This window comes from Stenella coeruleoalba (assembly GCF_951394435.1).
Source record: "Stenella coeruleoalba genome assembly, chromosome: 1".
NCBI lineage: Eukaryota > Metazoa > Chordata > Mammalia > Artiodactyla > Delphinidae > Stenella > Stenella coeruleoalba.
Genome location: NC_137169.1, coordinates 45,072,717 through 45,097,980, shown reverse-complemented (window position 1 = coordinate 45,097,980; position 25,264 = coordinate 45,072,717). Strand labels below are relative to the sequence as shown.

Here is a 25,264-nt window from a genome sequence, read left to right as displayed (position 1 = left end):
ATGCTGGCAGAGCTGGAGTTCTGTCTGCTGCTGGCAGTGACACTGCTGAGCCCAGTCCCCAGGGCCCAAGCCATGGAAGGTAGGAGCTGCTGGGGACAGGCAGGAAACCTGGAGGGGGGCAGAGGGGTGGCAGGTAGCAGCGGGGTCTCAGGAGGTTTCCATGTGGAAGGCCAGAAAGCGGAAGGCCCTTTTGGGGGCAGTTGGCCGAGTTGAAGATGTATTGCTTCTGAGATGGGGAAAGACAATATTTATCAAGTGCCCACTGTGTGCTGGGTGCTTTCCACGTATGAATGCATTTAATCTTCACAACCAGCTTCAAAGTGGGTATTAGTCCTCCTTTTTACAGAGGAGGAAACTGAGGAAGAGGGAGGTTAAGTAACCTGTCCAAGATTACATGTTTACCAAGGACGAAGGGAATGGCTCAGAGAACGATTAAAGATTTGTTGTTGGAATGAGTCCTTATTTTCCTCCTGAGGGCCTGATGTACTTTCCCATCGCCAGCCAAGTGAAATCAAAGGCATTCAGTGCCTTCCCAGGTTTGGCTCCAATTTCTATATAACATCCAACCTCGGTTCCCAGAGTCCCTCGGGCATCCCATACTCTGGCAGAGGATCACACCCCCTCCTGGAGATGCTTCACCCTCAGGGCTTTCACCCGCTGTGCCCTCTGCCTGGAAGGTCCCTTTTCTCTTTTTCTACCTGAGAACATCTGGCTCATCCATGAAGCTCAGGTCAAACACCACCTCCTCCAGGAAGACTTCCGTATCCCTTCATCAGCCTCAGAAACTCCCTCCTTGGGGATCTTAGAACCCTCTGCTGGCACCCTGGTCCCGGGTCGCTTTGTGCCGCTCCAGCCCTCTGAGCACTGTGTGCCTGTCTGGGAAGCCGGGGCCGTCTTCAAGGGGTGTGTGTGTAGCGGGGGCTCAGCCAGCGGTTGCCAGTGCCTTGTCTTCCTGCAGGTTCAAGGGGGGCTCAGGAAGGACACGTAACTTTCCAGTCACCTAGTTGGTGGCAGAGATGGCCTGGGCACCCAGGTGTCTCACCCCATGCCTGGGTGGTGGGAGAAGCTAACTGTTCCCATTTCTAGCCACTGGGGCTTCAGTGGCCTTGGGGTGACCCTGGAGTTCAGGGTGCCTGCCGGACAAGACCTCTACTTGTGCTGGGACCCAGGGCCTCCTGGGCCACCAGGAGCTCTGCTCCAACCTTCTCACGGCTTTTCCCGTCCAGTGGGCAAGGCTGGGGGAAGGACAAGGACAGGCAATGAACAGGATGTCCCTCTGTCCTCTTGCCATAGAGGCATGAATCAGACATTGCTCCCGCCCTGGCCTGTCCCCAGGGCCAGGCAGGGAGCCCTGATGTGAGCTGGGTGTGCATCTTGTAGCCTCTGCACTGCTTTCTCTCATCCGTGTTCACAGCCGCCCAGCAAGGTCATTATCCCCATTTCACAGATGCGTGAGGCTCAGGTAGGCTAAGTGATTGTGAGTTTGAGCCTTTATTCATGCTATTTCCTCCCTCCAGATCTTCCCCAACTCACAAAGCCTTCTTGCTCCTTCTAGCCAAACTCAAACATCAACTCCCCTGTGTCCCTCCCCCAACAGTGCTGGCCCTGGCAAGACCGCCCCTGCTCCCTCTGGACCCCAGAGCCCGTGTGGCCCCAGCACAATCACGCCACATGGCTTTGTCTCATTTGCCTAACTCCCCCCATCTTACCCCACAACTGGGAACTCCCCAGGAAGGGGCCCGTTATGAGTCAGCACAGGCCTGTACAGGGCACATGCTTGGCAAATGTGTCTCTTACAGGAACTTCGGTTAAGTATATTCTTCAGGATGCTTCTGGTTGCAAGGGACAGAAACCTAATCTGGATGAATTTAAGCAAGAAGAGAAATGCAGTGGCTGGTGCCAGGGAGGCGGGAGTATAGCTGAGCTGGGCAGCTTGGGTTCTGGGACATTCCCTCTTTTCACATGGTTCTTGCCATTTGCTGACAAGCTCTCTCAATGGGCCCTGAGCGGGGTCCACCCAGGGCTCTCACTCCCAGCTTAGGTACCAGGGAGGAAAGGGTTCTCATCCAGGCACTCAGCAGCAGGACTCTGGTGGCACAGGCGCACCCCACAGGCCAGTCGCTGTGGCAGTGCTGAGGGCCCCGATTGCCCAGCTAGGATCCTGTGTCCTCCTGTGGGCCTGGGAAAGATGAGGGAGGGTTACCACATGGAGGCAAGGGAAGGGAGCAGTGTCTAAAATTGAGGGCATGTTCTCGCAAGAGGTGAAGGAATGAGGGCTGGGTGGAACAAAACAGGAGATGTCAGCTACAGCAGTAACTTCCCTTTTTGGGCCTCAGTTTTCTCATCTGTTAAATGGAGTCAATAACACCTGCACTGCCTATTTTATGGGGATATTGTGAGGATGATATAAGATTGTTCACTGATTCATTCACTCAGCAAATATACACTGAGCACCTGCTTTGTACCAGGAGCCCTTCTAGGTGCTGGGGAGACAGCAGAGAATAAAACAGACAAGAATCCCTGCTCTCATAGAGCTTACAGTTTTGTGGAGAGAGACTTGGCAGTGAACCAAACAAATAAGGAAATAAATAGTACATTTGACAGTGATGGGTGCTATGGAGAAAATAAAGCAGAAAAGGGAGAGAAGGGGTACAGGGATGGAGAGAGGATTTCCGTTGTAAATATGATGGTTGGGGAAAGCCTCACTGAGAAGGTCATTTTTTTCAACTTTTAACTATGAAAATTTTCACACACAAAGTGGAGAAAATAGTATAATAAATCCCAATGTCTCCATCAACCATCTTCAACAGTTATCAACATTCTGCCTTTCTTGGCTCTTCTGTCCTACCCCTACCCCCATTTTAGGGGGGCAGATCAGAGAAACTTAAAGACAATCTCAGATATCACACTATTTCACCCATAAATATTTCAGAGTATATCTAACAGATATATAGATAGATAGATAGATAGATATAGATATATAGATATAGATATTCCCAATATTTTTATAATGATATAATAATTATTTAATTTTATCTAATACTCAGTTCATGTTCAATTTTCCCCATTACGGCAAAAAAAAAAAAAAAAAATCCCATTGCGATTTTTTTTTTCAACTCAGAATCCAGACAAGGTCCACACATTGCTTTCGGTTGATATTTGACTTAAGTCTCCCTCCCTCACTCTCTCTCTCTCTCTCTCAGTCTCTCTCTCTCTTTTTTAATCGACTTCTCCCCTGGCAACCACTTTTCTACTCTCTGTTTCTATGAGTTTGACGCTTTAAATTCCACATATAAGTGATACCATGCAGTATTCGTCTTTCTCTGTCTGGCTTATTTCACTTAGCATCATGCCCTCAAGGTCTATCTATGTTGCTGCAAATAGCAGCCTTTTTCAAGGCTGAATAATATTCCATGTCATATGTATCTCCATTCATCTGTTGATGGACACTTAGGTTGTTTCCATATCTCAGCTATTGTGAATAATTCTGCAATGAAGATGGGAATGCAGATGACTCTTTGATACCCTGTTTCCGTTTCCTTTGAAATGTACCCAAAGTGGAATTGCTGGATCATATGGAGTTCTAGTTTTAATTTTTTGAGAAGCCTCCATATCGTTTGTCATAGAGGCTGCACCAGTTTGCCTTCCAACCAACTGTGCACAAAGGTTCCTTTTTCTCCACATCGTTGTCAACACTTGTTACTCTCTTGTCTTTTACATAATAGCCATCCTAACAGATGGGAGGTGATATCTCACTGAGGTTTCGATTTGCATTTCCTTGATGATTAGTGATGTTGAGCACCTTTTCATGTACCTGTTGGCCATCTGTATGCCTTCTTTGGAAAACTGCCTATTCAGTTTCTCTACTCACTTTATTTTTATTTTACATTTTTAAATTTATTTTATTTTATTTATTTATTATTTTTGGCTGCGTTGGGTCTTCGTTGCTGCACGGCCTTTCTCTAGTTGCGGCGAGTAGGAGCTACTCTTTGTTGCAGTGCACAGGCTTCTCTTGTTGCGGGGCATGGGCTCTAGGCATGCGGGCTTCAGTAGTTGCAGCACATGGGCTCAATAGTTGTGGCTCGCAGGCTCTAGAGCATAGGCTCAGTAGTTGTAGAGCATGGGATTAGTTGCTCTGCGGCATGTGGGATCTTCCTGCGCCAGGGCTCGAACCCATGTTCCCTGCATTGGCAGACAGATTCTTAACCACTGTGCCACCAGAGAAGTCCTCTACTCATTTTTTTTTTTTAATGGAGAAGTGTTGAAAGCCTTCCTCTTTATATTTATTTATTTTTGGCTGTGTTGGGTCTTCTCTGCTGCGCATGGGCTTTTCTCTAGTTGCGGCGAGCGGGGTCTACTCTTTGTTGAGGTGCGCGGGCTTCTCACTGCAGTGGCTTCTCTTGTTGTGGAGCAGGGGCTCTAGGTGCGCAGGCTTCAGTAATTGTGGCTTTCAGGCTCAGTAATTGTGGCTCACGGGCTCTAGAGCACAGTCTCAGGAGTTGTGACACACTAGCTTAGTTGCTCCATGGCATGTGGGATCTTCCTGGACCAGGGCTCAGAACCCGTGTCCCCTGCATTGGCAGGCAGATTCTTAACCACTGTGCCACCAGGGAAGTCGCTATTGATGGTTTCCTTCGCTGTGCAGAGCTTTTCATTCAATGTAGTCCCACTTGTTTATTTTTGCTTTTGTTGCCTTTGGTGTCAAATCCAAAAAATTATTGCCAAGACCAATGTCAAGGAGCTTACCTCCTATGTTTTCTTCTAGTTGAGTCTTTTTTAATATAACAGTTGTGTCTCCCCGCCCCCCCACCTTATTTACTGTTGAAGCACCTGGGTCATTAGAATTTCCCACATTCTGGACTTGACTGAATGTGTCCTCACGGTGTCATTTAGATTGTTCCTCTAGCTTCCATATTCACTCTAACTTATAGACAGATCCAGAGACTCCATTAGATTAAGGTTCCTTTTCTTCCCCCCAAGAAGATGTTACAGGTGTTTCATTAGGGCACCGATTATTCAGTGTTTCACTTTGACGTTGAGACTGGTCAGTGAGTTCAGGGGTTGTTAGCCTGATCCATCCATTATAAAGTTCCCTATAAAGGTAACTTTTTTGGCATTTTTTAATTATAAAAATTTACAAACATTAGCGAAGGTGAAAGAATTTTACAGAAAATATTTACCTACTCAACCAACTAGGTTTTACCTCTCATCATTTACCTTTTTTCTCAGTGATTAGAACAGGCAACGATAATGATGATTCCATTAAGGTTTGCAAAGTTACATTTTTCTAATGTTGTTATTCTTTCTGTAGTCTTCTTTAAATAACAATTTTTCTTCGTCAGCTATTTGGTTATCCTGATATATATAGTTTGTAACAGGAAAGGCAAAGTAAATGCTTAATTCTTTCTTCATGTAGCAAGAAGAAAACGAGTTCATGCCCGAGCAATCTCTAAAGGAAATCAATAAGCTCCTTTTTAATTTCTTTTAGTTGTATTATGAATTCATTCATTTTTATATATTTGATGGGTTTCAAGCCACTGCAATAAATTTTTGTTTTTGGCCACTCCCGGCGGCATGTGGGCTCTTAGTTCCCCAACCAGGGATCAAGCTTGCGCCCCCTGCATTGGAAGCACAGAGTGTTAACCACTGAACCGCAGGTAAGTCCCTGCAATAAATTTTTTTGAAGCTCAAATGATACCTTCTTTAGCCAGTGGGAGCCCCTTCAAGAAGGTTTCTGTGTCTTTTGACACAATCCCAGCAGTTCCAATAGTTTCTTTACTTTCTGGTGTGACAAGATATCCCAAGTGTATTTTGTATATTTACTGCCCTAGACTAACTATTTCTTTAAGGAGCCCTGCTTCATTTTAGTTAGACATAACGATCCTAAGCTAATTTAGTTGGACATGATAATCCTAATCTAAGTCCAAGTGGTACAAATACTACCAGGATATCATTGCTCTTAGGGTTTTGTTTTTTTTTTTTTCTTTTTTTTTTTCGGTACGCAGGCCCCTCACTGCTGTGGCCTCTCCCGTTGCGGAGCACAGGCTCTGGACACGCAGGCTCAGCGGCCATGGCTCACGGGCCCAGCCACTCCGCGGCATGCAGGATCCTCCTGGACCGGGGCACGAACCCGTGTCCCCTGCATCGACAGGCAGACCCTCAACCATTGCACCACCAGCGAAGCCCCGCTTTTAGGGTTTTTAATGAACAAAGCTAGGAAATTAGTATTTTTAGAAATAAAAATAAATCAAATCCGTACTGATGTTTTCAATTCAAATTAAGGATCTCAAGAGTTCTACTTAGTTTTTTAATTCTATACTTGTATCGCTCTCCTCTTACACTGCAAATCTTAGTTTCTATTGATATTAACATACTTCCTTTACTCCAATATTTAAAATATTGTAAAATAACAGTATTCACTATTACCACTAATAGTAAGTCTACTGAATATAGTTTAATATTTCTTTGTGTTTCATTTTGTTCTTGGGATCTATTCCACTAGGAAGGTACAGTCAAAATAGTGTATTTCAACATCGTTTGAAATCATTTTTCCCCTGTGAATGTGCCTCCAACTTGACATATAGTTAAGCTTATTTGTTTTAGTTTGGCATATGGGTTACTTAAATATTTTCTATAATTTAAAAATTATATTAAAAATTACTCATGATTATAAAGTTAAAATTATCAAATAAATTGCCTTTAAAGAGGTCTAGCAGTCGCGCCTGTTTCCTCCCCTTGGCTTACATCTTCCTGTGTCAGAGAACAATTTTTATTAGTTTCCTTCCATTGTTTTCAAAATATAAGCAAATATGTACATATAAGAATGTAGTTTTGGGGACTTCCTTGGTGGTGCAGTGGTTAAGAATCTGCCTGCCAATGCAGGGGACACAGGTTTGAACCCTGATCCAGGAAGATCCCACATGTCACGGACCAACAAATCCTGCATGCCATAACTACTGAGCCTGAGCTCTAGAGCCCGCGAGCCACAACTACTGAGCCCACGTGCCGCAACTACTGAAGCCTGCGCGCCTAGAGCTCGGGTTCTGCAACAAAAGAAGACACTGCAATGAGAAGCCTGCATACTGCAACAAAGAGTAGACCCTGCTCGCTGCAACTAGAAAAAGCCCGTGCGCGGCAACAAAGACCCAACGCAGCCAAAAATATAAATTAATAATAATAATAATAAAAAGAATGTAGTTTTAACTTTGTAGTACTCTGTGCACATTTTCACTCAGGATGGGAGCAGGTAATATTATTTTTAATTTTCGAATTCCCCAGTGCACATCTCTAGTGCCTAGCGGTTGCCTAAAATTATAGTCCCACCTGACACTTCTTGTCTCCTTTCCCTGCTTTATTTTTCTTCAGATCACTTATCACTAGTTAATATGCTCTATAGTTTCCTTATTATCTTTATTGTTTGTCTTCCCCACCAGAATTTTAGTCTATTTGTTCCTGCTGTAACCCCAGCGCCTAAAACAATGCTTAGCACTCAAACAATATTTCTTGAATGAATAAAAGAATGTTTGGCAAGTATTTGAAGAATAAGTAAATGAATGAACAGCTACATGAATAAATGAATTGACTTAGGGCCATGACCTCATGCTCCCTCATCCCATCCCAAAGAACCCGCTTTGGAGCTGGGCCACTACCCACGACCCCAGGGCTGACTCTGAGACATTCTTGCCTCTCACCACAGGTGTCAAATGTGGGGGTGTGCTCTCAGCACCTTCTGGAAACTTCTCCAGCCCCAACTTCCCCAGACTCTACCCCTACAACACGGAGTGCATCTGGCTGATTGTGGTAGCTGAGGGCTCCTCCGTGCTGCTCACCTTCCACGCCTTCGACCTGGAGTACCATGACACCTGCAGCTTCGACTTCCTGGAGATCTACAATGGGGCCTCTGGGGACCAGGGCAACCTGCTGGGGAGGTTCTGCGGCCAGGTGCCCCCACCGCCCTTCGCCTCCTCCTGGAACGTCATGTCTGTGGTCTTCCACTCAGACAAGCATGTGGCCAGCCGAGGCTTTTCCGCAGGCTACCAGAAAGGCAAGGGGGATTTGGCAGTGGAGAGGGTGGCCCTGGGTGGGGATGGGGGGAGGGCGGCGGGGTGAGGTGACGGGCAGGGTCTCAGCATCTTAGCGTGTAGGCTGCTCTGTAACCTGGATGCCCCTGCTCTCATAGCTCATGGGACAAAGGCAGCCTCTGTTGGTAGTGGTTTTTTTTTCTGTTGGTAGTCTTGGTGGTTGTGTGTTCCCACCTTCATGGCAACACTCCCCACGTATCCCTCCGTTATTCCGGGAGTCCTCGGATGGTCTCACTGTGCTCAGGAATGAGGCCTCTCGCGCTCTCCTATCCTTGTCCTTCTCACCCCATACATGACATCAGGACACTGGAGGGGACACTGGAGGGGGCACCGTACTGCCACTGCTGCTGATCCCTCTGTGGCATCTCATGTCACAGGCACAGGATTCTCTCCCCCTCCCCATCATGTCCTCGGAGTGGAAGGTGCATGAGCGTCTGCGTGGAGCTGGTGACGCTCTCCCTCCCAAAGCCTTTCCTGAGCTCGCCTCCTATATAGCGATCCCTAACCCCTCCCTCCCCCAGCCAGGCTTGGAGCCTACCCCTCAGGCTAGTGAGGGGAGCAGAGGCTTCACCCTCCTTGCCTTTCTTTCTCCTTGACTCATTCCTCTTTCCTCAGGCTTCTCTGCACAGACTCAGACCTCCTACCTTCTCCCAAGGCCAAAACCAAAGGCCTTCCTCACAACAGCTCAAGCAATAGGCTCCACAGAGGCTCCTGGTGCGCAGGATTCACCAACAGGAATCAGGGCCGGGGCGAGGGTGCACACAGTTCTATGCCTCCAAAGCCAGACACCAGCTCCCACTGGCTTTGGAGGCATAGTATTGTAGAATGGTAAAACACAAGAACCACAGACCGATCTAATCATAGCAGTGCAGTTTTAGATCCCTAGATTTTTAGAATCATAGGGTATCAAAGTTATAATACCATGTGCAATGTTTTCCAATATTTTTAAAAACAGGAGTACCCTTATATCAAATGGAACCTTATGTTAATCCCTGATATGTAGAAGAGATAAAGGCAGCATTTAAAAAAAATAAATTTTATTTATTTATTTATGGCTGCATTGGGTCATCGTTGCTGTGCGTGGCCTTTCTCTAGTTGTGGTGAGCAGGGGCTACTCATCTTTGCGGTACGTGGGCTTCTCATTGCGGTGGTTTCTGTTGTTGTGGAGCACAGGCTCTAGGCGCATGGGCTTCAGTAGTTGTGGCACGAGGGCTCAATAGTTGTAGTGCGACGGCTCAGTAGTTGTGGCACACGGGCTTAGTTGCTCTGTGGCATTTGGGATCTTCCCAGATCAGGGATCAAACCCGTGTGCCCTGCATTGGCAGGCGGCTTCTTAACCACTGCACCACCACGGAAGTCCCAAAGGCAGCATTTTTGTTGTAAGCATTTATAAGTTCATATTTTTAACATTTACTTATTATAAGCCAGTCATTGAAAACATAAGTACATATTGATGGCCTCCGATTAGTTAAATTTTTACATATAAGATATGTGACTGTGGATGCTATCTTTCATTGAATTAAAAAATAGTTTGAATACAGAAAAAGAAGGACATTTACACCAGATGTCTGCAAATAGATGCCCTGGGGCTACCGTGGAGCCCCAGAACACGTTTTTGAAAGTCTCTGCTAAGGGTATTGACAGCAGACGGGATCTCACAGACTGTCAAAACCTGCCCTCTCATTTGACAAACAATACACCTGAGACCAGAGAGGGAATGTGCCTTCCCAAGGTCACACATCTGGGAAGGGGAAACTGGGACAAGAGGTCAAGGCCTGAGCCGCCCAGCACAGTGCTCCGTTCACACAGCCATGCCACGGAGTGGGATTCTGGAGTCTCAGGAGACACAACCGAGTGTGCCCCTCCCTGCTGGTGGCCTCTAGCTAGTCCTGGCATTCATTATCACCTAGCTCCCAGTTGTACTGGCTACACTGGGTTCTAAAGGGCTTTCTCCAGAAACTTATTAAACTCTGCATGCGTCTGAGCCTGGTGGATCCGTCTGAACAGGTCTTATGATTTCTAATATTCCCATGAGGCTCAGAGAGGCTGAGTTACTTGTCCACGGTCACACAGCAATAGAAGACTGAGCTGAGAGGAGACGTGTCTTCAGACGTCAAGCCCATCTCTACTCCTTTAGATCCTCCCTCTAAGCCTCAGTTTCTTCATCTGTTCGGGAGATTTGATAATGTTCCTGGTCTCAGGTACCTCAGCCTCTATGCTCCACTAGCCTGGTAGGAGGGGACAGTGAGACTGATAAGGTCAAGTGCACAGACTCTGAAGTTAGTCAAATCCTGCCCTCCCTGATACCAGGGGGTGACCTGCTGTCAGGGTCCTGCCCTGTCCCTTGGGGCCTTGCCACTGCAATGGTTCTTGCCAATCTCCACATCTCTTTGCTTCAGGGCTTTTTCCGAAGCTTTGGCAGGTCACCTCTACCCCCAGCGGCCCTCAGCCTCGATTCTGGGGAATGCCCCCGCTCCCCCACCCTCTCTCCCTCGCTGCCCATCTGAGGTCCTCTGTCTCTCCCAGATAAACTACTTGGGCTCAAATCCTTGTCTTGGGCTCAGTCTAGGTGAAGCCCAACTCGCACAAGTAAGTTATTTAACTTCTCTCTGCCTCCAGTCTCTCAGCTGTAAAATGGGGGAAACCACCATGCGTTCCTCATGGGGTTATGGTGATGGCCTAGAAAGATGGCCTGTGCCTGTCGCTTACCAAGCGCTCAGTGGGTGGTGACAAGAATCCCGTGAACACCTGTGGGCGTGGCATTTCCCAAGGGAGGAGATGGGGGAGCCACAGGGAGGGAGAAAGTTTGGTTCAAGCGGGCTCCCTTGCAGATGTGTGTGGTGGCGTCCTGACGGGCCTGTCGGGGGTCCTCACCAGCCCCGAGCACCCCAACAACTACCCCAACAATGTGGAGTGCCGCTGGGTGATCCGAGCCTCTGGCCCCGCCACCGTCAAGCTGGTCTTCGTGGACTTCCAGGTGGAGGGCAGCGAGCAGTGCACCTACGACTACGTGGCTGTGCTTGGGGGGCCCGGCCCCGCCCATGGGCACCACTACTGCGGCAGCTCCAGGCCCCCCACGCTCGTGTCGCTGGGCCACGAGCTGCAGGTGGTCTTCAAGTCTGACTTTAACATCGGGGGCCGGGGCTTCAAGGCCTACTACTTCTCAGGTAGGAGGGCCGGAGCTGCACGCTGAGTGCCTTGTGTGTGCCGGGCTCCTGCCTCCCCGTCACGCCTGTGGCAGGGTGGGGAGGGGTTGTACTCTTCTGCCTCTGGGCCTTACACTTCCTGCTTTTCTCTGCCTGAAATGTTCTAGCACACCCTCTCCCGTCTGGCCGATGCCAAGGCACAAGCATGTCACCTCCTCTGGGAAGCCTCCTTGATTCACTCAGAATTATTCCCTTCCTTCAACTCCTTAGAGAAGTTTTCTCATAGCGATGATCTAACACATCACTTCTGTACCTGGTTTGCATGCTGATTTCCTCTGCTTGACTGTGAGTTCCTATGGACTTATCTTTGTACCTGCTACATAGAGGGTGTTCAATTAATGTCTGTATGAATGAATGAATGAACCCTTGGGAATTAAACTGTCTAGTGGAGGAGATAGAGAAGGAAACAGACAATGACAATGCACTGTGATCTGTGCTGTCTAACAGTAAGAATCATGGATGACTTCCTGGAGGAGGAGAGAATTGAGCAGTGCTTTGAAGGTGTTAGCCAGTGGCAGAAGAAAGGGAAGAGTGTTCCAAGCAGAGGGATGAGCATGTGCAGAGGCACGGAGGACAGAGAGGATTTGTGTGCTTGTACTACTAGGAAATATTTGGTGAGGCTGGAAGGTAGGGCTGGATGAGGGGCAGGGAGAAAAAGGGCAAGGTCAGGTCATGAACCACCTTGTCTGTCAAGTCCAAGTTGGACTCAACTCCGAGGAGAGGTATTAGGCATTGTTATTGAATTCCTATCAGGGTCAACACTCATGAAATGGTTTACCAATTGGAATGACAGTCTCCGCTTTCAGCTAGTTTCAGTTTAAAGCAGGCTTTGGGATCAGTTGTCTGGTTTTCTGGCCATGGTGCCCACAACCTGCCAGGGTGGTTTAAGGACCCTATAGCGCCTACTGCCCAAGCTGTAGCTGCAGAGGGTGACAGTCTCCACCCTTCTCACCATTGCTCCTTCTGTCCTGCTCTCCCCAACCCAGGAGAATGCCAGGAGGTATACACGGCAGTGCGGGGCAACTTCTCCAGCCCACAGTACCCCAGCTCCTACCCCAACCACATCCGGTGCCACTGGACCATCCGCCTGCCTCTTGGCTACCGGGTCAAAGTGTTCTTCCTGGACCTGGAACTGGAGGGCCCCAACAGCCTGACCAAGACCTGTGACTTTGACCATCTGGCAGCCTTCGACGGGGCCAGCGAGGAGGCGCCCCTGCTGGGCAGTTGGTGTGGCCACCACCTGCCACCACCGGTCACCTCGAGCCACAACCAGCTCCTGCTTCTGCTGCACACAGACCGTAGCACCACCCGCAGGGGCTTCTCTGTGGCCTACATTGGAGGTCAGCTGGGGTTGAGGGTATGGGCGTGCTGGTGGGGGAAGGTGAGGCCGGGGTTCCTGGTCTTTGCAGCCTCCTTCCTCCATCTCACCAACTTCTCGGTTGGCTGCACCACTGTGGACTCCCGTCCTGGGACCTCTGAGGCTATATCAACGTGGCCCTTGCTTATTTTCACTATTACAGTGCCCTATTTTTCCAGCTTCTAAATCCACTATTCCTAAATCCTCCCTATCTGTCACCTTCCTCCATGGGCCCCTGGCCTCTCTTGTACTATGATTAATCCTCTGTATCCAGGGATAATACACAAGATATGGTAATACTATTTATGGGAAACAATTGATATAATCATGGAGATGCTGACCAACCTTGCTTGTACAGTCATAAGTCCTGACTGACAGTGGTTTGAAAAAATGACCTTTGGTTTCCTTACACAACAAGAAGCCTAGAGCTAGGCAGCTGCTGTATTGGTTCAGGGACTCAACAGTGTCCCAGCTGATATGTCTGGGATTCTCTTGACCTCATGACCACAAGATGGCTGCCACAACTCCAGACATCATGTCCATGTTCAAGGCTGGAAGAAGGTAAGGGAGGTGCCAGCCACAAATGTTCCTTTATCAGGAAAGTAAAAGCATTTTCGGAAGCCCTCAAAAGACTTCTTCTTGTTCTCATTATTTTGAACTTGGTCATATGGCCATGCCTAGCTGAAGAGCTAGGGAACTTGGCACTCAGCTTTTCCATCCTCCATAGTGCTAGTTAGATCTGCCAGCTGACAGCAGCTATCATCTATCCCCTCCTCTCATCATCCTTCCCTGGGCCACGGTCCCAGAAATGCCTGTGCTCTGGACCCATTTTGCCCTCTGCCTGACGAGGCTAGAGCCTCTTGTTGTGCAGGTGCAGAAACAGAGGTGCAGAGAGGAAACAACTTTCACTGCTGTCACACGGGTAGTGGCACAGCCAAGGCTAGAACTCACACCCTTGCCTTTTGTGTGGCTAAGCAGGGCCTGGGGAGGAGGCCCAGGACTGAGCTCAGACGGACGGGGGCCTCAGCCAAATGCTGCCATTTACTGACCATCCAACGGTGCTCACCTGTGGGAGGAGTTGATGGATGCTCTAGATAGGCGGTCGTTAAGATGAAATGAGGTAACACAGGTCACAGTGCCTGCCTCCGAGGGCATCCTTGATGAGTGTGGATTTCTTTCCCTTATGTGTCTCAGTCCTGGTCTGCATTCAAAAGATCTTTCCTCAGGACTTCCCTGGTGGTCCAGTAGTTAATACTCCATGCTCCCAATGCAGAGGGCGCAGGTCTGATCCCTGGTCAGGGAACTAAGATCCTGCATGCCACACAGTGCAACCAAAAAAAAAAAAAGTCTTTCCTCTTCTTTCTTTCTTCCTTTCTTTCTTCCTTTCTTTCTTCCTTCCTTCCTTTCTTCCTTCCTTTCTTTCTTTCTTTCTTTCTTTCTTTCTTTCTTTCTTTCTTTCTTTCTTTCTTTCTTTCTTTCTTTCTTTCTTTCTTTCTTTCTTTCTATTTATTTTTGGCTGTGTTGGGTCTTTGTGGCTGCACACAGGCTTTCTCTAGTTGCAGCGAGCGGGGGCTACTCTTCGTTGCGGTGCGCAGGCTTCTCATTGCAGTGGCTTCTCTTGTTGCGGAGCACAGGCTCTAGGCGTGCGGGCTTCAGTAGTTGTGGTTCGCGGGCTCTAGAATGCAGGCTCAGTAGTTGGGGTGCATGGGCTTAGTTGCTCTGCAGAACGTGGGGTCTTCTTGGACCAGGGCTCGAACCTGTGTCCCCTGCATTGGCAGGAGGATTCTTAACCACTGTGCCACCAGGGAAGTCCTTCTTCCTCTTTCCTTACCCATGTGCAAGAGGAGTTTGGGGGCCCAGGGATGGTTAAGGAAACGGTAGAGCTGCAGCAAGCTAGTGGCAGCAAAGTGACCTGGGCAGACGCTCCCTCTGTGGGCCTCAGTTATCTCCATCCATAAACCTGGAGGAGAGCTGTCCCTCTGTTAGGGTGACCCCTTTCCCAGAGTGCACTCAGAGAGCCAGGTGCCATGGGGCTCTGCCCCATCTAGCTGGCAAGTCGCTTTCTCTCTGCGGGTCTCAGTAAAATGAAAATATCAACTGAAGGAGCTGAGAAGTCCCTTTTACTCTGCTGATCTTATTTCTGGTCCTGGGTCCTCTCCCAGCTGTGTGTGATCTTGGACAAGCTCCTTCTCCTTTTGGTGCCTCCAGAGACACCTCCCCGATGGCTGTGGGAGCCCAGGGTCAGACACTGCACTAGTGCTGGGCCAGGCTCCAGATGTGGCCCAGGCTGCAGGCGGCCTCCCAGCTGGAGGACAGCCTCGGCATCAATCAGGGGTGACACACAGTTCAGCATCACCAAGATCATCGTGGGAGACGGCGGGCCCATAAATCCCCGACTGCCCAGACACCAGAGGCTGATATATGTCTGAGGCATTTCCCGGAGAGGGGTTGAGACTTCCAGGCCTCTGCCTACCAGCTCTTTCCTTTTCCTCCTGCCAGCCACCCAGCTTCCTTCCCCCTACCCTCCCCCCTGCCCCAGCATGCACTGCCTCCGTACACACACGCGTGCACGCACACACAGGCTCGCACGAGCCCAGACACTTAGAGTCACACAGGCCTGGCTGGGAGGGGCTGCAGGGAGCCACCACATAAGGTGGAGAGACCAGGAACTGTGGGATCTTACAGACGCAATGATTAACATCCTGGCTTAGCCACTGCCGACAATTTCACCTCTCAGAGCTCCGGGTTCCCAAACTTTCAAATGCGTTTAGTCATGTCCACCTCAAGGCGTCATCATGAGGAGGGAGAGTGGGGCTTCCTTCACCACCCTTTTCAAACTGCAGCCACTGCAACCCTCACCCACACACGTTCTGCTCTCCTCGCTCCCCGTCTTTCTTCTTTGCTTGATTTCCCTTCGGACTACTCTGACGCTTAGGTGTATGTTACATATTTACTGCCTCCTCACTCAACTAGAATGTGAGCTCCAAGAGGGTAGGCATTTGTGGCTGGTTTTTCTCTTGTGTTTAGAATAGCGCCTGCACGTAGTGGGCCATAAATACTTCTTAAATGATTGAATGAATTGCCTGGTATATGGCAAACATGATCAGCCAATAATAGCTTTCATTATGATTAAGAATATGCATTCATTCAGTCAGTCAGTCGTTTATTCAGCATTCGCTGCACCTGCCAAGCCCTGTGTTGGGCTCAGAGGGCGCTGAGAAGTAGGCAGGGGGCCTGCCCTGGAACTCATAGTTTGATGGAGTTAAATGGAGTAACGCGTGTAAAACGTCCTCGTAGGACTGCTTAAGAGCCATCCCCTCTCTGGGCCTCGGTTTTCCACCCACCACCCTTTGGATAGGGGCTTGGAGAGGGTGGGGGTCAGACCGCCTGCCCCCACGGCCTCCAGCTCCCCACTCCCGTCCATCCTCAGTGGTCCCCATGAACGTGAGTTGCTCCCGCACGGACTTCCAGATCCTGATCTCCGCGCAGGCAGTGGCCCCGTTAGAACGGACCAAAGTCTACCTGGGCAGCCGGAGCTGCGCTGCTCAGGAAGTCGGCAGCAACTTCCGGATCCAGGCCCGCTTTGACACCTGCGGCACTGAGTCTCAGGTAGGGGCTGGGGGAGGAGGGCGGGCACGAGCCTGGATGCAGAACTCAGCCCCTCTTGATTTTACCTCAACACGCTTGCTCAGTGTAGACACAGCAAAGAACTCAGGGGAGACAGAGAAGGGGTGTCCTGCTGCACAAGCTGGTGACGACCAAAAGCCCCTACTGGAGGCCCCTCCCTCAAGGTCCTGTGAACTGACTGTTCCTGGGGGCCTTCCTGCTGCCCCCCCTCCCCCCTGGAGCTCCCCAGGGCCACCCGGCCCCCATCCCTCTAATACACAGAGCTGTTTGGGTGCTGCTGCCTCCTGCCCACCCCCTCCCCAACCTTGCGATCCAAATCCCTCGCTGGGCTCCGCCAAACAAAGGGGCCCTTCGAGAGACAGGATCCGCCTCCCTCCAAAGGCAGCGAGGCGTACAAATGAAGTTTTTCTACTAGCCTTGTATTTCGGAGGCCTAGAACCCAGGCTTGGGGCCCTCAGAGTCACCTGGTAGTGGCCCGGGAACCCTGGACGTTTGGATTCTCAGGGACAGGTTGGGAAGGGGAAAGGCGGAGAAGGCACAGTGGTCTCCATCGGGGACAACACCCCAGCCTTGGTGACGAATCTGGGGATTCGTTAGACTGTCTTGGCAGAAATCACGTGCTTTCCAGCAACCGTATTTCCCCACCACCCAACATTAACCGAATGTATGCCTCTGGCCCCTCCAGTCCACCCTCTGCTTCCCCAGCCTCCTGGCTGCCATCATCCTTTTCACCTGAGCAGAGGAGAAGTGGGAGTCAGTCTTAGCTGCCAGGATAATCTGCCCTCACCTCTACACCATGCCCTAAGTCCCCTTGGGGTTTTCTCTGGGGGCCGAACCACGTTCCATAGAGTCATAAAATGATGGAGACAGAGAACCCCAGAAGCAAGGAATCATGAAATCTAGAACAAAGAACTCACAGACACTCAAGGTCTCAAAGTCACAGAACCACCACTAGAACCTGGAGCCACATAATCGTAGAATCTTGGCATCAACATCATGGAAACATAAAAACTGAGAGCCTCAGACTCATGGATTCTTAGTGTAACACTTGTAAGTCCTAGACCCATGAGGACCAGTCTCTGCATTGAGTTGCTTTCGAAGATGCACAGTTCAAATGGCCAAAAGCCATGACAGCCTATCTGTGCATCTCTTAAGAACCACAGAGACTTGATTTCATAACCGTAACACCACATTCGTGTGGACTTTCTTTCCTCCTCAAGTCTCACTCATCAAAACCCCATGAAACTTCCCCGCACACCTGTTTTGTGTGATTTTTCCCTCCCTTCTTTATTATGTGGATTCACTTCGGTCCTTTCACTGGGTCCCCTTCCACTCTCAGGTTCTGTCTTTCTTTTTCCGATTCTGTGTCACAAAAGTCCAGGACACCGGTTCTCCTCAGAGGGTGTGGTGGTAGACAGGTTGAGGGCACAATGCAGGAGGCTCCTCTGGGGACATGGACTCAGAGCTTTTGGGAAGCCCAGAGTTGGGAGAGACCCACAAGGTCATCTGGTCCATGAAACTCCAGATCCATGATTCCCCTTTACTGCCTTCCCCAAAAGGACCACCCAGCGTCCAACGATGGCAGCTTCCTGCAGGTCACGCCCGTTTGCTCTGTTCTGGGCAGCTTTGGATTTTAGAGAAGCCTCAGCTCAGAAGAGCCATGACTGGACGGGGCAGTTGGGCGGCCTGAGGAGTGTAACGGCTGCTCTAGATTAGGGGTGGGTGGGGAGAGTAGCCCAGCATCACTGCAGCACCCGATCCAGACCACACCAGACTGCCCGTCACAATGCTGTCCCTCAGTCCCCAGCCCAAACACTCCACTGTCTCAGGGCGTCCTAAGTCCTGCCTCCTTCATCCATGGGGGTGGGGAGGGCAGAAGTGTGACGGGCTCCCCACATCACACTCCTCAATGACTCTTCCCAACCCCAGGGTGGTGCTACTGGGCTGAACAGCACTCAGCCACAGGGACACATAATTGCTGCAGACATAATTGGGCAAAACGATTCCATAAGGAAAGTCAAGTAACACCAGGGACAGAGCATCTAACTGGGAGGCAGGAGACTCGGCTTCTGGATCTAGCTCTGGGCAAATTACTGCCTTTGCAGTAGCCACATCTGTAAATTGCCAAGGAAGGGAGATTGAACTAGATGTCCTGAAATTCCCCTTTGGTTCTACAGTCTTTGGTTTGAGTGAGGTGTGATGGCTAAGAGCACAGTTAAGAATCAGGCAGATCTGGAAGAGAATACATTCCCTGTCAACTGTGTGCTGTGTGACCTCAGACAAGGGATTTAACCTCTGGGCCTCATTTTCCTTATCTGGCAAATGGGGATATTAATGGTACCAATAAGAGAAGGTTGTTGTGAGGATTAAATGAGATAATGCCCTTAAAATGCAGAGCCTGGAACATGGCGAATGTCCCTGTTGTTACTGTTACTGTCTTTCATAGACACCACGTCCTTCAAGCCAGAGCAAACACTGACCCATCAAGTATATATTGTCTTTTCAGACGCCGTCGTAGTGCCTCTTTTACAGGTGGGGACACAGGCTCTGAGTGGGAAGGGAGTCAGTAGCCAAGCTGGGACTGGAAACCAGGCTCTGGAGTTGTGCCCCCTTGGCACTCAGTGCCTACACATCCAGGGGAACAGGGTCAGCCCTGGCCCCTTCAGGTGTGAGCAAGTGCCCCTTGACCCCCACAGAGAAGAAATAACACTTCAGTGATCGTCAGCGTGCTGTACATCGACTTCTCAGCCGGTGGGCAGGAGGATATCCACGAATACGAGGTCCGCTGTGAGCCGAGGCGAAAGGAGGCCTCTGTCCACCTGCTGTCCGGCTCCCACTGGCTTGGGCCCTATGCTGCCACGGCAGAGCACCTTCAGGAGGCACCACCCAGGGACGAGGCAGAGGCACTGGAGGGCCCCGTGGCCATGGTGGCCCAGGACACCAGTGACATCATCTTCCTGGGCCTTTGCATCCTGGCTGGAGTCCTCATGGTCATTGCCATAGTGGTCCTGATGCTGCTGTAAGCAGGGAGGGTAGGGAAGTGGCATCTGGCATCCCTGGGAGGCAGCTTGGGCACCCTACAACAGGGGCAGGACCAGGCCTTGCTGACTTTATGATGACCATGGGCAAGTCACTATCCCCCTCTGAGCCTCAGTTTCCTGGGGACCTTTACTCTGCCCTGCTTATCTCACAGGGCTGGCGTGAGGCTCAGAGAAGAGGACGGATAAGAGCTGCGTAAACTATAGCATGCCATGCATGTGTGTGCAATTGTTGTTGTTGTTGTTATTAATTTTGAAGATTTTCTGCTATAGAAAAGAACTCTGCTGTGTGTATTTGTCAGCATAGATAGTTGTGGTCACTGGCGACAGAGTTGATAAAACTGATTTGTTCTATAACTTGTATGACTGCTTCACCAGCTCAGGATACCAATAAGACCCCTCCTAATGTTCTGACTAATTGTTCATCTTAAGCATTCATTAGCAGGAAGTTCGGTATCCATCCAGGGGCCTCCACTCTCCTGAACTGATCCAGGAACCCTGAGGACTTGATCTAAAGCAGATTAGTCCTGCCTCCAAACTCCAGGAACAGAGAGAAAGGAAGCTGAAACCCCACCTAGTGCTGTTGCTTTAGCCCCTGCCACATGGTGGCGCTGTTGAAGACTGGTCTTGGGCATCCTGGTGGATGCCTGTCCACCGGATGGACAGACCCCTAGAGTATAAACCACAGGCAGGCCCATACTATGCTCAGTAGTGAGGCTGGAGGCTGAGGACTGGTGTCTCTTTCATGTTGGTATTTTTCCTTAAATAAACCATGATCCTTGACTGAAAAACTGATTGAAGTCCCATGTGTCTCTGTCCTCACCCTGATGTTGAGCTCAGATTACTAGCCCATCCTTCTCCTCCAGCTGAGCTCTCTTTTGAGCCCTCTGGACTTTCTCCTGCCATTGGACTTCACTCAGAGCTACTCCAGTCCACCCACATTTTTCTAAGTTCACACCACAGTGACCAGGGGTTGGATTTCCAATGCTTCCCTGTGAGAAGACCTCTGGCATCCTTATGCGAATTGGTCCAGCACTCCCCAGAGCCCTATATATCAAGAAGTGGAGGGCTTCCCTGGTGGCGCAGTGGTTGAGAGTCTGCCTGGCAACGCAGGGGATGCAGGTTCGTGCCCCGGTCCAGGAAGATCCCACGTGCCGCGGAGCGGCTGGGCCCATGAGCCATGGTCGCTGAGGCTGTGCGTCCGGAGCCTGTGCTCTGCAAGGGGAGAGGCCAAAGAAGTGGAGCAGTCTTGTTAATGAAAAATAAACAAAAAATACATTTATAATACATGAATTTCCCCTGTTCACCTTTATATTTGCATAATGAATCACTTTCATAATAACAAAAATCTCCAAATTGACCGTGCCGACCACTGACATCAATTTAAAAAATTGTAGTCCAATTACAATCCCTTCAACAATCCAACAAACATCCACTGGTTTCTAGCCTTGTGCCTATTGCTGCGACAGGCTCCAGGCATACAGAGGGGAGCAAGTCAAGAGAGATTGCTGACTTCAAGAGGCTTACAGTCAAGTGTAGCCAAATCAGGGACAGGGAGGGCAGAGAAGTTGGTAATTTGCAGAGAAAAGACCTAGAGAGAAAAGAGCTGATATAGCAAGAAATGAATCAAGCAAGGGAAAAAGAGTAGCCTGCACATTGGGAGAACTGGGTTCAAGTCCACACTCTTCTTTTTAATTGAGTGAGCCTGAGCGAGCCACTTTGATGCTATGAGCCTTGATATACCCACATGCAGAATGGGACCAAAGTTCCAGGTCTGTTGTGAGGGCATAGCAACATGATGAATTAGAGGTCTGTCAGGGTCTTGAGCCAGCAGGAGACTCTGGGGTGTTTGGAACAGAGGCCCCAGCCTCTTCCTCTCCCATCCACTTCTTGCTCTCAGACTCCTCCAGCCGCTGAGCCAGGCTTCCTTCACCAGCCTGAGTTGTGAACACCTCATAAACTTCCCAGGTCTCAATTTCCCTGTCTGGGCAGGACTGGACACACAGCATATACTCTCTGAGGACGACCTTGGGTGGGGTTCTGCCTCCCGGGCCCATGAGCTGGGTTTTGGGGTGGCAGCGGGAACTAAGCTTGCCTTGTCCTCATCAGGTCATCAGATGGGGGAGACGATAGGCCAGCCTGTGGCAGGGCCAAGGGCGTCTGCGCACAAAGCTGGGAGACTCGATCTCCACCCTCAGCAGCTGATCTTCAAGGGCCCCAGCACGGAGGCTGGAGCTGCGCCTCTGCGGACAGACCACCCGGGTTGAACTCAGGCTCCGCTACTTGCTAGCTGTGTGACCTTGGGCAGGTCACCTCATCTCTTTGAGCTGCAGCCTTCTACTGGCAAAGTAGGAATAATAATAACACTGACTTCATCAGTCCATTGTGGGGATTAAATGAGATAATGCATGACAGTGCCCGCCCATGGAAGGAGTCAGCAAAACTCACTTATTACCATTGACCTATGAGTCAATGGTAATGAGCAAAGGCTCTGGCCTCGAAACCCAAGTTCTAGGCCCAGCTTTGCCACTGACTTGCTGTGTGACCTTGGGGGAGCCCATTTCTTTCTCTGGCCTCAGTTTCCCTATTTCCAAAATGTGGCAGGCATCGCTATCACCCCCAGCACCATCACTTCCATAGCTACTATTCTTAAGCACCCCTACATGGCAAGGGTTTAAGATATATCCTCCCACTTAAGCCACCTTGTGAGGCAGACATAGTTGCCCCCATTTTACAGATGAGGAAATTGAGGTTTGGGGAGGGAAAGTGCTGTGCCCAAGGTCACATGGCTATGACATGTTGAAACTAGGTTAAGAGGGACAGTTCTTCCCTGTGCTGGGGGGACTATGCAGCGATCTGGGGCCTCTTGGGACCCCAGGCCAATGCTCTGAAACACGAGGGCTGTACCTGCTTGGGAAAGGACTGGAATGGCAGAGAAAGAGAGGATGGTTTTATCTTCCCAATCGTGCCCAGATACTGCCGTTCCCAGCCCTCCGGGCAGCCAGTGCATTGATCATCTTGCAGGAAATGACAGTCTTTATGACAGCATAGTGTCTCCAGAAACGAAAGGGCTGAAATGATACCCGTTAGCCAGTGCGCCCTGGCCCTGGAGGTATCGGGCACGGGGGGTGGAGGGTGCGGGCATGGCGCCGCCTTCCAGCTCACCTACCATTTCCCCTTTTCAGAGGGTAGGGGGCTGTGGGAAAAGCCAGGCTTAGACCCCAGGTCCCTCCCTATTGGCGTATGGCCTTGGGGTGTGCCTCCTCCCAGCCTGGAGCTTTGGTTTCTCCTGCCAGCCTGTCCCTGTAGGGCCGATATTATTGATGAGGAAGCCCTTGGCAAATGGCTGTGCTGGTCCTGGGAAAACCTCTCCTGGCCTGCAGGTCAGGCAGACCTGGGTTCCTTTCCAGTTCTTTCTCTGACTCTATGTGACCTTAGGCAAGTTGCTTAGCCTCTCTGAACCTCATTTTCTTCATGTGTGGAATGGGGGTAGAAAAACCCTCCTCATGAGGTCATTGTGAAGACTGAGAGAACAAGGGGGTGTGCCCCACATGGGGCCTCCTCCTGGACCTTTCAGGAAGTGGTTGCTGGCCGGCCCTGGGCTCTTCTCACATCCCAGAGCTGGAAGGGCCTTACAAGAAAGCAAGTTCCCACCCACTCCTAGGAGTCTCCCCTGCACCCAACCTGCCCTGGCCTCCCGGCTTCCCTGCTGTTCATCAATAGACTGAGGTCGTTCCCACCCACAGCCTTGCTCGCTCCTGGTCCCGCTGTGTGGAAAGTCCTTGCACCGAACACCCCCTGACCTGGCTCCTGCACATCCTTCTCTGCCCAGTGGGCCCCCAACCACGTATCTAAAACTGCACCTCCACCCCGTCACTTGGTCCCCCTTTGCTTTGCTTTGTCTCCTTCACAGAATGAACTGTCACCCGAAATGGTGTGAGGAGTGTGCTTACTTTTGCCTGTTTACGCCCGCTTCCCCTCAGTGCAACGCCAGCTCCGTGAAGTCTGTCTTCATCAGAGCCTGGTACACGTGGCCTTCAGTGAGCACTTGTGGTTGAATGAGCGAACAAACAAGTGAATGAATGGACGATTTCACACAACTCCATTCGACCCCATGTGCGTGGCAGTACTGGTACTTTGGTGCTTTCTGAGTCAAGGACACTTCCCATGTCTTCTGTGTACTGCATCTGGGCACAGAGATGACGACTTGTTCAGACACGACCCCTCCCTTCAGGAACTCACATCTGGGGGGACGAGCCAGCTGTTAGGCACACAGTGCTCAAAGGGACGGTACCAGCTATGTCAGTCAGGGTTGGCAGGAACCAGCAGATAGCCCACTGAATTCAGGAATCTGAAGCGTGTTTAATAAAGGGGCTGTTTACAGATGTGCGGGCGGGTGCAGAGAAACCACAGGGGAGTGTGCAGAACCTGGGGCTAGGTAACCGTGGGGTCCTTACTGTCCTCTGGCTTGAAAGGTGAGGAGAGGAGACTTGTGCTTGGAGGGACACAGCCAGCCAGGGGACCCCTGGCTCCTCCTGCCCTCTAGTCTTCCGGGGAGACGGGGGGCTCCTCACTGGCTGAACCCAGAGGGATGGGCACAGAGCAGGGTGGAGAAGAGTGACAGTGGATCTGGAGACTAGCACAGAAATAAGCCAAGTACTTTCCTCTCAAAGCCTTTTGGGAACAAGACAGGGTTAAACTTGTGCTAGAGGAGCCCAGAGAGACTCATGGCGCCAGGAGGCTCAACAGACAGAGGAGGAGGAATGGCATCCAGGCACAGGGAACTGCATGTGCTAACACAGAGGCATGAAGGAGCACATCATGACTGGGAGGCAGGAAGGGTGCGGCGGGCAGGGGCTGGGAGGGATGCTGGGGGGCGAAGCTGGAAAGGCAAGCTGGGAAGTTATTATTTAGGGCACCTGGATGACACCAACTGCTTCTCTCGGAACAATGATGGAAGCAGCCCCTGTGTCCTTGGCTTCAGAATGAAACCCACTGGTTTCATCAATGACGCTCTTAGCTGTCATTGATGTCTTCTCCTGGGACACAGCCCACCACGTAGAAGGGCTCTTAATCTGTTGGCACCACGCAGGTTGTTGGGGGGTAAACCAACTTAGCACCGTGAGCTGAACCTTAGCTTCATGGCTGTCTCTGCCGCTTCCTGGCCAAGTAACCTTGCTTTGTCCATCCACCAGTTCTCTGGGCCCCCTTCAAGAGGCACTTCCCCAGCACCCACCACAAGCCAGGACCTGGGCCAAGGCTCTGGTGTCCAGAGAGGAATGAGGCACAGGTGGTGTCAGGAGTTGGACTTAGGAGTAGGATTCCCATCTTAGCTCTGCCACTAGCTTCCATAACCTCTCCAAATCCCAATTTCCTCATCTGTGAATTGGGAATCATAGTAGAAGCATTTTTTGGAGTTTACTCTATTCCAGGCATTTTTCTAGATTTTTTTTTTTGCATTTACTTTCTCCTTTAATTCTCTAAACAGTCATTATTATTATTATTTCCTCAAAGAAACAGTGGAGGGAGGATTGAAACCCAGGCTCTAGGTCTGTCTGCAGAGCCCAGACCTTACAGCAGAGAAGGTGAGGAGAGTCAATGAGAAAAACAGATAACAACTGTAACTCACGCTTGTAGCTGTAACAAAATACATTTTAGATATTAATACTGAGCGTTTTGTGCCTGGCGTTCTTCTAAGAATCTAAGCATTTTCCATAAATTAGTGCCTTTGATCCTTGTAATAATGCTATGAGGCATGAGTACTGTTATGAGGCCCATTCCCCAGATGAGGAAACTGAGGCACTGAGGAGTTGAGTAACTTGCTTGAGGTCACAGCGTGTAGCTCTCATTAGGTGAAGGCTAATACTGACAGCAGGAATTGTTCTAGACACGTCACATGGATCAACTTGTTTAGGCCTCACAGGAGAGGAGCTTGGACAGAGAGGGTGGGTGTCT

At 50.3% G+C, this 25,264-nt stretch overlaps 1 protein-coding gene across 1 annotated transcript; it reads left to right on the top strand.

The window, feature by feature from the left end:
- Positions 1-19,320, top strand: CDCP2 (CUB domain containing protein 2; the record flags this gene model as incomplete). Its single annotated transcript, XM_079900975.1, has 6 exons — positions 1-79; positions 7,697-8,044; positions 10,913-11,248; positions 12,274-12,627; positions 16,075-16,253; positions 18,968-19,320. The coding sequence occupies 6 exons, from the start codon at positions 1-3 to the stop codon at positions 19,292-19,294; spliced, it is 1,623 nt and encodes a 540-aa protein (XP_079757101.1). The 3' UTR covers positions 19,295-19,320.
- Positions 19,321-25,264: the final 5,944 nt, after the last annotated feature.